This window comes from Peromyscus maniculatus, chromosome 2, assembly GCF_049852395.1.
Source record: "Peromyscus maniculatus bairdii isolate BWxNUB_F1_BW_parent chromosome 2, HU_Pman_BW_mat_3.1, whole genome shotgun sequence".
In the NCBI taxonomy this organism is placed as follows: Eukaryota; Metazoa; Chordata; class Mammalia; order Rodentia; family Cricetidae; genus Peromyscus; species Peromyscus maniculatus.
The window spans coordinates 87,438,782-87,452,721 of NC_134853.1; the positions used below are offsets into that span (position 1 = coordinate 87,438,782).

Genomic DNA, 13,940 nt, shown 5'->3' on the forward strand with positions numbered 1-13,940 from the left:
TCTGGGGAAAGTTATAAGCAAATGTCATGATGCAATACGGTGAAATCGACTTGCGTTAGTTCAGGCTGGGACTCCAGCAGGGATTGCACTGCAATCTTTGGAAAGATGGATCATGTGCCGGCTGGGGAAGACACTTGCTCTGTTGGGCTTTTCCTATCACTTTCTAGAAAGGCCAGCCAGCCCAAGGTCACAGAACACATGACAGGAAGGACTGGGAATGGAACTTTGGCCTCTCACTTTTTCTTACGCTTAAGTCTGTTTCCAGAAAGGTCTCCCAACAAATTTAATTCAGAACTTTTGGGTAAAATGCCCTTTACTTAGGATTTCAGGCCCCAAAGAGGTCATATAAACTTGCTTTATGCATTTTTTGTATCATTTTTGCCTCCCCAAACATAAATGCCAGTATGTTCAGAGAACTATGTTCCTTTAAAGAATATGTCCACCTCTTCTATTTTAATTTGTTCATCACAGTAGTTTGACTTGTTAGATATTCTATTTTAGAATTGTATTAACAAACTGTATTAGTCCTCATAATAATTTTTACCCATGTTACTCAGCCCATGTAGCTTACTCAGTTGGTTCCCAGGCACAGAGAGAAGTAGCTTGTTTTACTTTAAGTATCAGATTGATCACTTACTTTCAGCAGTGTCCCTTTCTTGGTTTCAATTTCATCATTGATAAAAGGGCAACTGGTGTAGAGTTGTGAAAGAGAATCTGAATTTTCTTATCTGGAAAGAGCATTGCCTTACCTGTAGCAAGTACCGCTCCAAATGTGACCTGCTATGATATTGACCCTAGTATTATGGAAAAGGTTATTGTAGTGCTTTCAAAAAGTAGAACCATGACATGACCTTGAATCTAGTGGTTGTCCCCTTGCTCTTTACCACCATACTGAAAACTAGACCAAGCCATCTGATTCACTCCAGTTTTCCTCTTTGTAGGTCACTCCCTTTCCTATGTCCTGTGACCTACAAGATGACTGCGCCTGTCGGGACCCTGAAGCCCAAGAACACAGCCGGAAAGACCTTCGGGGATATAGCCATGGCTAAGGAAAGACAAGAGTTGTCCAAGGTTTCCCAACACCAAGACCCGCATCCCTCTGGTATTGATTTCACAGTCTGCTGCTCAATGAAATGGCCTCTCCACACCAGGGATCCTTAGCACCCAACCGGTCTGCCTTTAATTTCACCCAGGAAGGACCAACTGTGGGGCAATGAACTGAATCTCACCATGTTGAATGATGGAATGGAATACTATCCTGCAGTCTAAGATGGATTGCATACACAGCATGTTGTCCCAGAGCCTCTGAAAATTCTAACCATTTGTCACATGACCACAGCCCAAAACAACAAAATCATGTTTTGTATCAAGGTGTATGCGCATCTGTGGTTCGTACACATGCATGCGTACAGGTGTGTGAAGGCAGTTTTAGAAAAGTTAGTGAAAAACAACTGGAAAAACAAAACAAAGCAACAAAAGCAAAGCAAAACAAAACCCACCTCAATCTTTCCTTTCCCAAGCTCCTTGGGAGAAAGAGAGTTATAGAAACTAAGACCAAGGACTGAGAAAGAAATATAGCTCAGAATCTGAGGTACAGAAAATGCTGTGCATACATCATCATGTAGTGTTTGGGGACCAGAAGTGAAATGCTTTGTAACTACAAATCTTCTAGGGAACCAGGGCCCAAGAATAGGTAAATATTCAAAGGTGTGCAAAACTCCCCAATTTTTCTGCTGCCATGGGGATTTTGCCCCAACACCGGGGTGCAAGGCCTAGCTGGAAATGGCTTAGGACTGCAGAGTCAAGGTATTCCATCAGCTCCCTGCTTGAGGCTTGAGGTCTTCATATCCCTTCCAGATCCCACCTGTTCTCCAGATCTTACCTTGGGACCACATTTGCTGCTACTCTTTCTGCTGCTCTGTCTGATACATTGAGTGCTCTTCGATGGTAGAGCTAGGTTAGAAAAAACTCCATATAACCAAGTAGACTGCCTTAAAAGTGATTCATATTTTTCCAGAGTTCCTCACTTCTTGGCCCATCTTCAAGAGAAAAACCTTAATGGGCTTAAGTCCTTCACGGGTGGACTTCTTATTCTGGAAAAGAGTTAAGGGATGTCAGATGCTCGAGCCCTTCCTGAGAGTCCAGAATGTCTAAGCCAGTGTTAGATTTTCTAATCAAGTGGAACAGTGTTAAACTTGGGAATGCTGGAACCACAGAGAAGCTGCTGGAATGGTCAGGACATGGGTTATTGTCCTTATCTCAATTTTCCCAGGTCTCTAGGCTAGAGCAAGCGTTGGTCTTGAGACTCCCACTATTATTCTAAGCAGATGAATTGTAAAACATCTTAGATCCAGGCAATGTATGTGGCATTCTAGAGGAACAGAGGAACATCGGGAAGCCCTGGAGATCCAGACTCAGCACCCAACACAGTCACCATATTTTCCATATAAATTTTCAGATGTTAGGACACCTTTCCACATTCATTGTTGGGCACCGCTCCTTCCCCTCCCATATTTAGTCTTCAAACATTAAGAGGAGATGAGTCAACTGTACATGGAAGCCAGTAATGTATGCAGGGCTTCTTTTTTTTTTTCAATTACCTATTCATACCCTCTGAATTAATATGAGAAGAGATCAACACAGGATGAGGTGTATAGAGTAGTTAACTTTGACATAATTTGTGAAACATGGAGCTGGGAAGCAAGGAGATAGGAGGACCTAAATGAAATGTATAACATAAAGATGACAGTACATCAATTGATCTCAAGTCTAGTGGGGATAGCTAATAAAAGCAAGTCTGGGACAGAATGCAAAATGCCAGCCCATGCGTAGCCATCCTGCAGCTAAGGCATTCATTGTTAATCTATCGTGTTCCCTTTTCTACTAGGACCAACAGTAATTTCACAAACTGTGTTTTCATATTATGACCAATAGCTTTTTCCTACTGATTAAGAATACTTGAAAAGGTATCTATTGACCATCAGTGGTCTGTAATATCAAGAAATGTACCAAGGTGCTTTTCGCACAGGTGCCCATAAATAAGGATACAATGCTTAGATTATGCAGCTTGTCCTTTACTAAAGCCTCTGAAGTCCAAGCCTAGAATGGAGAAGTGGCCACTGGTGTGATAGCCCAGCACTTTGGCTCCTCCAAATGCATATCACATTTATATATAGGGCACTTCCCCTTGTAATTACTAGAACCAATCTTTAACAAAATATAAGAACAATTTTATGGGAATTGGCCTGATTATGTTTAACTCTCTAGGATCCTCAAACTTTTGTTAACCCTTCAGGCCTCTCTATTGCCCAGATATGCCGTGTCAGCTTAGACAGGACAAGCTAATGAGTGGTAACAGGACCAGCCCTCCCAACAGCTTAAAATGCCCATAAGTAGTACAGGAACCTCCAAAGACCCAAAGATGACATTATTAACAGTAGGGTCATAGAAACTGAAGACAGACCATAAGAATTCCCCTCAATCAATCCTCATCCAACTCTTTGTTCTTATTGTCATCTGTTGCTATACTCTCCAACTGAGCAAAGACTCCTGGAGGCTGGCTCCTATTTTAAGATTCATAGACTGAAGTGGGCCTATCCAGGCAGAATCCTATCCAGTTTCCTCCTTGCTGCCAATCAAACCTGTTGTGACCAAATTCATATTTGCTGAACCTATTAGACAGAAGAGGCTACACAACTGGTAGCCTGCCTCATGGCCACAAGGGATGTGTAATTCATAGGATCTTCCCAGACCTTCGTGCAGGACAGTCAGCTGCATTTTTGCAGTGCACTGATTCCCAGTTTCATTTGCTTCCTGAGAATAAACTCCTTGTCGCATCCCCCTCAGTCATCTGTTTCAGACAATGGAGTAATCAGGAGGAGGCGGGTCTGAAGCACTGTTGTACATCCACAGCTTAGGGGCCCGAAAGCACTTGGGAGTTCTGCAGCTGAAGAAGCATCAGTCTGTTAGCAGCAAGGAAGCAAAGATGAGGTGGACAGTTCTCTAGGCTCCATCTGGGAAACTGTTCCAAACCGCAACTCACTGTCTGCCCAAAGGACTTGCGTTACCCCTGGGTGGTGTGCCAACAACCTCGGAAGGGAAGTCAGTGTGGGAAGTCAGCGAGTCCATGGGAAGTCAGTGTGGGTAGGTGAAGCGGGGTGTAAAGCAAAGGAGAGATTAATGGTCTTAAATAGCAGGCTTTTGGAGAAGGAGGGAATCAGCTGCCGCTCTTGGCCCCCTCAGCATACTGGGCCACTGCCGAGACCATTCTCTGTCTCATTCCTATTTTGGCCAATGTTTAAATGCTATTTGTTGAAAATAATTCTTTGGGACAGATTTCAGCTACCTCCCTTCCAGGTTCGATTTAACTTGGCTGTAACTGTCAATTTGTTAAAGGTCTTACCTGTGTGATTTTTAAGAAAGAAAGAAAGAAAGAAAGAAAGAAAGAAAGAAAGAAAGAAAGAAAGAAAGAAAGAAAGAAAGAAAGAAAGAAAGAAAGAAAGAAAGAAAGAAAAGAGGAGAACAGAAAAGGAAGGAAATTATAGTCATGTTAACAGTTTCAGTGTGTGGTGTGTGTGTGCATATGCGCTCACACAGTACGTGTGTGTGTGTGTGTGTGTGTGTGTGTGTGACTTTTTTCTGGAACTACTTCAAGTGAGAAAAAAATGGATAGTGACAAAGCTATAAAAATATACATTAATAGAGAACAATATGATTACAAGGAACTAAAATGCATGAATAAAACCTAAGAATATGAACTCTATTTTTATGCTTCTTCGAGGAAACTGTTTATTCTACAGACTGAGTATGTAGAGATGACATAGAGATTTCTCTAGATGATGAAGAGTGAAGTTTTATTGCGCTGATATTTTCTGTACATTGTGGTAGATCCAGGAAGTAAGGCATATTCTCCCTTGAGTTGTTTTAGTGGGGCATTTTGCTCTTTTTGTTTGTGTGTGTGACTGTCCATGGTAGACAGGGCTGGGGAGGGTTTGATATTGGTTTTCACCAAATGTTAAGGGGATAAACTGTGTCTTTGTCCTTTTTACACTATGATATATTTGTATTTGCCAGTATGCCCCTGAGCTCCCTGATGACTACACTCAGAACCATCCTGTACAGTCCACTTCCTAAGAAGCTGCTACATGACCAGACAGGTGATCCCAGTAAATTTTGAGAAAGAAAACAAACCAAGTTAATAACTAAATAGAAAATGATTTTTGTAAAATCCTCTTTTTGTAATTTATTCAAGTTTTGCCAAATTCCTAGCTATCATTTCCCGTGTAAGAACAATGCAATAATAATCAAGGTAGAAGTTTATGTGTCTGGCACAAAGCTTCAGAATGCTTGACTCCAGGCATCACTTCACTCAGTGATTTTGAACAAGTCATGAGATTGCCTCCACATTTGCCTCAGTTTCTCTAGCTGAAAAATGGGGATACTACTACTTACCTACCTCACAGTGGGAGGACAGAGGACCATGAGGCCCTGAGGTTTTCAAATGGACTATGCAATCTGTTAGAGACACCATCTGATGCAAAGTCCATAGGTTATTTTTCAAGAATGCATAGGGTCATCAACTTTTTCAGAGATAGGGAGTACTTGATTGACATTTCAAGGTACAAAAGCTGGGATGCCTGGATTAGAGCTCACCTTAAGGGAGTGTACTGGGAAATAGTTCACTCTTTAGATAATTTCAAGTTTCTCCTCCCTTTTTCTGGCCTTTACCAATTCAATGATTTGATCAAAATCCAATGACTTCCTACAGTGTAAAAGTCAGGCTACTGTCATGTAGTTAAGATTTGGGGGGCATCACTGATTTACAGAGTAAGAGGGTCTGACATCTCTTCTCCAGCAGATTCCTCTCTTCTCACACTTAGTTTCCACAACACGTTTCATTAATATAAGCGATAATATTTGAGTGTAAGTTGGGCTTCTTAAACTTCACACCAGCAGTCAATGAGGAGAACTATGAACAATTAGTGAGTTGCTTTCTTGGGTCTCTATAATCAATAACCTGTCTGCAGATATCTATCTATATAAAGATATTATCTATAAATAAAAATTTACATATATATGCACATGTATATATAGTTGTACATATATGTGTGTATATATATACTTAAATGTAATATTTACAAAACTGTGATCTCTTCTAGAGAAAATGTATTCATATTACAAACTGCTCTTCCATATTTATGTATCATATTATACCTTTTTATTGTTGTTGAGGGTATTTCTAATTATTATGATGTTAAAATCTGTTTGGCACCTTCTGGAAGCAACCAAAAAAATATGACTCTTCATCAAAGTGCTTAGAATCTGTTCTTAAGAAAATTCTACTGGTCTACTGTTAAAAAAAAAAGAAAAAAGAAAAAAATGAAAGAAAGGAAGAAAGAAAGAGTGAAAAGAAAGATAAATGCAAAGTAAAGACCAAAAACTAAACACAACTCTAACCTTCTTCCTGTACCTCACGCGCAGAAATGTGCTGCTCTTGTTGTGGGTTTATTTTTCCTGTTTATGTGTTTTTATGGATCTAAGTTAAGTCTTTCAGCAATATATAAAAAATGTAAATAGTTAACTTTATTTATTAAGAATGTCATCTTTTTTAATTTATATTTACACGATGGTTCATCTAATTTATTTTTTCTATACGGTTTTAAATACTCAGACATATTTTGCTGTTCATGGTATTTTTTATTCTCTTCTCATGGATTTGTGTTTCCATACTGTTCTCTCTGGTCTCAGTTACAGGTTGGATCTGACACACATACAAGACAATAATGTCAAAGACAAATATTTTGCCACTGTTGATTACTATACCTTAAAGTTCTATATTATGAAAATATATAATAGCTTGTCTGCTTCAACATGTTGTTGTGTGGTTTTTGTCTATTGTAGAGTCTTATAGAATGGTCGTGTGTGTGTGTGTGTGTGTGTGTGTGTGTGTGTGTGTGTGTGCCCGTAACCCCCCCCACATACACACAATACACACACACACACACACACACACACACACACACACACACACACACTAACATGAAAGAGAACATGTGAGTTTATAATTTAAAAAAATCAATGAAAGACAGAAAATTTAATTTGGTATATACCAAATCTTCTACATAACCCCCCCTCCCCAAATTTTTATTTTGTATATGTAAAACCTGGCAAACATTATTATATAGTGTAAGATATTTCCACTCTGTGGCACTAAAGCATATGTCACTTGTCATATTACTCTCTGGACTCTGTTTTCAACAATACATTCTGAGAATATTCTTTATTCATTTAAAAAAAAAAACAGCAAAAGGGAAACAAAAATGGATCACACCCTGTCTTCTGGGTGTAACATGGTCCTTGCAATCTTGAGCTCACTACAGATGTTGGTAGTATACAAACCTGTGAGAAACAGGGGGGTTCTTCAACATTCCATCATGGATCAAGGGTTGGTGGGGGTGGGGGTGATTGTGATGCCTCTCTCCTTAAGGAGCCACTGACAGTTCATGGTTGCAGGGGAAGAGAGGTGTGATTTTCTTCAGTGTTGTATCCATTGGCAAGGTGCCCATGCTCCAGTAAACGACCCTCTACCCAAGCTCAAACAAGCAAACCTAATTAAAGAAGTGTGGGACAGAAAACAATAAAGTGAGAAGACTAACTGAGAAGAAGGGTCTCTGCAGAGGCAGAAGGGGAATGAGACGATGATGGGTGAATTTGATCACAATACAATGTATATGTATAAAGTTTTCAAAATGATGTTACCTGAAAAATAAATTAAATAAGAAAACAATGAACACTTAATCATCCAGTCCATCGTGTGAGCTGATAGCTGAGACTGAAATATTGCTGCTTTCTATCCATGTATAACATTTTATTGTTCATCAGTCACCAGTAGCTAGGAAGTAGCTAGGCCGTCTTTGGAAAGTTATTAAATTGTTTTAAGGTTTTGTCTATCTGTGAAATGAAAATAAAATATCAACTTCATAAGATTCTTTTTTGTTTTGTTTTGTTTTTTGTTTGTTTGTTTCATTTTGCTTTTCAAGACAGGGTTTCTCTGTGTAGCCCTGGCTATCCTGAAACTCACTCTGTAGACCAGGCTGGCCTCTCACCCAAGCCCCCTGGCTTTGGCTCTTGAGTGCTGGGATTAAAGGTGTGTGCCACCACTGCCGAACCCCTTCATAATGTTCTTAATTGAGTCCCTTTTTAAAGAGAATTTTTTAGGAATTAAGAGCATTACTGCACCCAGGGTTGCATTGGCTCTTTTCATGTTGAGACGAGAGGTGCTTGAGGCAGGCATTAAGAACCTACCAATTGTACCACTGAACATCTTTTGAATTAGTAAGAACAATAAACCATAAACACACGATACTTGCATGGGTATCTCCGTGACAGTGGCACTGTCCGCTGAGCTGCTGGCTGGCAGCACCACCAAAAGGCAGCTCGGATTACATACTAGTGTGCTGATGCTTAAAGTCTTACAGTTTTATACAAAAGTACTATTGGGGGACAGTTAGCGTTATATGTAAGATCAAGACAAGGGAAGTCAGGAATACCCATAACGTATTTTTGAAATCATTAAGACACATTATACTGACAGTCAGGAGGGAAGCCCCTAACCAAACAATGAAAAGCATTGCCTAATACTCCTACACCCATAACTAGGATTTCTTTGTTTGTTTTGGAGACAGGGCTTTTCTATATAGCCCTGCCTGTCTTAAGACTTGCTCTATAGACCAGGCTGGTCTTGAACATAGAAATTGGACTGCCTCTGCTGGGATCAAAGGTGTGTGCCACCATGCCTGGCTCCATAACTAGTTTTGGATGATAACATTCATGCATCATGTTTTCTGCTTTGCAGTTAATATTCAGTTCACTATCAACATTAAAAAAAAACTTTATAAAATCAAAGTGACATGACTGAGAAATCCTTCATTCTCTGAGTAAATGTTTCAAACACTAAAGGAACGAGGTTTAAGTTGAAAGCAAGTGTTGCTGTGGAGGGAACAAAGTTCAGGTACAACCTGCCCTGTGACTTTGAGCAAGCCCCTTGCCTTTGGAAGACATGAGCTGGTAATGAGAAAATGTAGGGGCCGTGACAACGCAATGAGACCAGCGGATACATCCATCATCCTATCAAAGACTTTAAACATAAAGCACAGTGCTCTCAAGGAACTGAAAAGGACTGAGGTGTTCGATATTTGAGAGGGTAATGGGGGTACAAGGAGGGAATGCAACAGTTATGAGCTGTTAGGGAGTCCCTATAAGCAGCAGTGGAAAAGCAGAAATTAGAGGGATTAAGAGTTGATACATATGAATACCTGAGGAAACACTGGGTAGTCCAGGAAAAGCAATGATCACTGCTTATTTGAAAATGTCACAGGACTTTTTAAAAACTTCCACTGCCTGTTAAATGATGTGATTAGATAAAGTTATCTTTAGAGTCTTTTCCTACAATTCAGGAAAATAAAGTGAAATGAGGTGATCAAGATTTGGAAAATCGAGTACTATCCTTCTGGGCATGTGACTCAAAACATAGAGTGCTGACTACCACATGGAAAGCACTGAGTTTGATCTCTGCATTGCATAAAACAGTACACGATGATACATGCCTATTATTCAAGCAGGAGGGAGGTAGAGGCAGAAGGATCCGAAGTTCAGGGTTATTCTCAGATATATAGTGAATTTCAGGCCAGATTGGAACATATAAGATCTTGCCTCAAAAACAAACCAAAACAAAATACATAAATAAAGAAACAGAGTTAATGCTCTCACAAAGGAAGTATCATGACGAGGTCTCAATAGAAGGAAAGCTTTGGGGGAGGTCTCAGAAGGGATCTGGGATCACAGCTGTAAACACACTGTGTTATGGTGAGCAAGACTCTACCTCTTAGCTCTTTTCAACTCTCCCATCCAAACTGGGACATCCTAGGAAAACAATGAGCAGTTTAAGTGAAGTGCCTAGCAAGGAGTCCAGTGGGTATTCAGGAAACGATGCTCACCACTCTGTTTATCCTCTACATTTCCCACCCACATCTCTGAGACTCATAATAGGAAGTACTCTGCTGCAGAAAAGGAGGCAGGTAGGCGAGGAGGTGTCTTACACTCCTCTCAGCTCTCTGGTATTTACATGGAGAAAACTCGCATCACTTTCATATCACCAAGACAGATGTTCTGCAAGCCATTAAGCTTGTTTCCATCTCTCTGAAACTAGACAAATCTTGGCTGCAAGCCCAAGGTATTGAATGGGTCCGGAGTGAAGACAAATTTGAAAAATTAAAGTCAGCACAATCCCATAGTTCCTGGAATATGCTTCAAAGGGATAACAAGAAAAGCAAGTGTGGAGGAAGCATATATTGCTTTAATATGAGGAAGTGGATCAGTGTTTTTTTTTTCTTTCAATTATAACAAAACACTGTGATTATAGGAATCACAAGACCCAGTCTTGCAGATTAAAGAAACCGAGGCTCAGAGTTATACTGACTTTTTAAAAATAGTGAACAGCCCCTAAATCAAACCCTTACCTTGAGATTTATACAGTATAAACCTGACCTTTTCTTGTCATATTTTGAGTCTCTTTAAAGCAAAAGCCTATACTGATATTCAAATACCCCAAGGATGGAAGCTACTTAAGCTTAATAGCAGCAAAAGTTGATAGATAGCCATTGTAATACGGGGTTAATATGGATTCCTATGAATCATCTAGGCTTTACCGTCTAATTTTAGATATTAGCACCCAGCTCACTAGCACACAGTGTGTTTGTGTATGTGGGAGTGTTTTACCTAGGAGAAGCCAACCCAGTGGGCAATGATAAATGATACAGGCAGAGGTAATAATAGATATCAAACTTAAGAGAGAACTAGGGCATGGCTGTGCAAAAAGTAGCAAGTGTTGAGCTCACCAGATCCTAGGATGAGAAAGGAGACTAAGGGACCACACTGGCGAAGAAAGTTTTAGAGGTGACGTCGGAGAGCTACACAGAGACAAAATTGCTGCTCATGCTTTAGTTTGAGTTTTGTCAGAAGTCAACAGAAGGATTGAAATACATGGAGTTAATCTGGGGAGTGATCTTACTGTCAGCATTGTTGTACAACAATTTCTTCTAAGCTAGAACCTTCCATCTTAGAAAGAAGCTTGTTGTTAAGACATAGGATGTTCTAAAGGGAGGAGAGACATTTTGTCCTGTAGGGAAATTCCTTATGATCAGGAAATGGATAACTTAAAGACTCCATGAAGTCCCAGGAACTTAGCAGACACACTAGGCCTCCCCCTCCTTAAGAACAGATAGATCGTAAAGAGGGCTGAGAGATAAGTTAGCCAAGACGAATTGCCTAGAAGAGGCTCAGACAAAATGGGATACCCAGAAAGGATATTCTCCAACCTGTTGAAATGCCTAGAAGTTGTACAGTGTGCTCCAGGTTTCTAGTTCCCATGAACCATCCCTCAGGCCAGGGTAAACTTTGGTGATGCAGCTGTCTTTGAGTCATTTCTGCTCTGGTAAGTAACTCCTGGCCCATATTCCAGTAAGTAACCCCAATAAAATTCAATGGTTCACCAAGATGAACCTTGGTGATATCTTTACTTACATGTATTATCAGTTGCCTGTTCAGGGGGAGTAGACATTTGCTTACATCTCTGCAGGAATCATGTCACATAACAGATGCCAGCAGAGGAATATATATATATATATATATATATATATATATATATATATATATATATATATGATTGAAACAAAAAAATCATGTATTTTGTGGTACTAAAGAATGTTGTTTCACCCCCTAGGGAAAGTCCCTGAGCAGGTAGAATGGGAAGCTGGGGGTTCTGGGGGTGCTTATCATCACCACCATGAGCCAGTGGTCAAGAATTTCCCTGGGGGTTAATCTAGCACATCTGCCCTCTGTGCCAGTGGGCACTGTGAGCTCATGCCAACAGGAAAGGCTCTCAGAAGTAAGATGGATTGCTGAAAGTCAGAACAGCATACCTTATGGTGACAAGAAACATGGGCCCAGATTTGTTGAGATCTGCTACTGCTGGAATGTAGCTGAAAACCACTCCAAGGGTGCTAGGTGAACATGGAGATTTTTAGGGAAAGGAATATCTTGAGTGAATGTCAATTTATACAAAAACTCTTTTGTGTGGAACAAAGGCTGCTGGGGAAAACCAGGAAATACTGAGACCAAACGAGAGGCCAGAGTGGTACCTCATTTGAGGAATAACATGGTAATAATATTAGAAAAAATGGAAAAACAAAACAACAACAAAAAAACGGGATCAAGAGAGTTACTAGAAGTAGTAAAGTAATAAATTTGATAGGTTTAATTAAAATACTTATTTGGAATATACAGCTCGATGTCCCAGGGGGGTTAAGGACCAAACAATAGCTAGTGAAGTTACAGGGTCCGGGAAAGTGGGGTGGCTTGAAAAAAAACGGGAGTGGCACTCTTAGGAAGTTTGGCTTTGTTGGAGTAGGTATGGCCTTGGAGGAAGTGAGCCACTGTGGGGGTGGGCTTTGAGGTCTCATTTGCTCAAAGTATGCCCAGTGTAGGAGACAGTTTACTTCCTGTTGCCTCCAAATCAAGTTGTAGATAGAACTCTCTGCTCATTCTCCAGCACTATGTCTGCCTGCATGCCACCATGTCCTGCCATGATGTTAATGGACTGAACCTCTGAACTGTAAGCCAGCCCGATTAAATGTTTTCCTTTATAAGAGTTGCCATGGTTATGGTGTCTCTTCACAGCAATAGAAACCCTAACTAAGTAAGTTAAATCAACACTAACTCATTTTTCAAAGAAAAGGAGAATGACATGCAAGGGAGAGTGATGTCATGGCAGATCTGGATGATTGCCTGAGTTCTTTTATTATAGCAAACCCATATAGAACTGCCCTAAATATCAACCTCTTAAAATACTAAAGGCCTTTTCAACTATGGGTCATAAGGCTCTTGAATTATGTTGAAGCTCAAATCCACAGAAAGTTGAAGGGACTAAGACATTCTCATCAGAGGGCTCTGGCCTCTTCCCAACTAGCAAGCCTCTGACCTTAGCATACATTCAAATATCTCAGAAGTTTCTAGGTTCCACTCATGATTTGCCTCACTGATTCTGATGTAGTGACCTTGAATGTACATTAAAATAACAAAACAAAACAAAAGAACTTTCCATGTGATGTGATTGTTGCTCATAGATAAGAAGTGGGGCACAGTAAGAAAACCACAAATGCTAGTATCTCCAACAGTCCAAAAACTGATTATCTGTTACATTACAGGAGAAAGTAGAGACTCATTCATGAGTGAAATAACATGGCTCCTGCCCTTGGGGAATTTCCTCTCTGTTGGTAAAGATATTGGAGTGGCAACATTTGAATTCCAGTGTCAAAAACCGAGCCTTGGAAAAACTCAGCAGGCTTTGTGGTAACAATGCGATGCTCATGTGGAATTTCCATTATGTCCAGCAGAGCAAGATGAATTAAGGGAGTGTTCTAGGCAGAGGGAGTCACCTGGACAAAGACTATGAACAGAGTAGCACATAAATTCACAGAAAGAACTACCAAGTTGTTAGATAATTAATGCATTGTCTATACGTGAATAATTGAAGAGATAGGATTAGAGAACCTTGGAGGTTTCTTAAGGAGACAGCATGTCAGCTAAGCTTTAAAGAATTCCTATATTCCTATTTCTTCTTCCTGCAAATGACTGAGGAAGCACAGAAGAGATGTTCTTTGACAAGAGGTAATCTAGGAGAAGGGTATTCTCTAAGGGTCATTGCAGAGGTTTGTCTTCCTTATACAGAAAGGAATATCTCGTTATGCTTAAGATCCTTGTACCATAAAGAACACATTCCTTTTAGGGACTAAATCATGTTAAGGTACCATAGAGCATGTGCAGGAAGGTGGTGACTAGGTATCCCATTATCTCCATTCCATGACACACAGTACATACCCTAT

The 13,940-nt window shown here is 40.2% G+C and overlaps 1 protein-coding gene across 1 annotated transcript in view; it reads left to right on the forward strand.

Moving 5' to 3' along the window:
• Pappa (pappalysin 1) overlaps window positions 1–4,415 on the forward strand; it is a 243,344-nt gene extending 238,929 nt beyond the window's left edge. The window contains exon 22 of the mRNA XM_006979576.4: window positions 942–4,415. Coding sequence (XP_006979638.2) covers window positions 942–1,049 — 108 coding nt within the window. The 3' untranslated portion in view covers window positions 1,050–4,415. The remainder of the gene's footprint in view (window positions 1–941) is intronic.
• The last annotated feature ends 9,525 nt before the right edge of the window (window positions 4,416–13,940 follow it).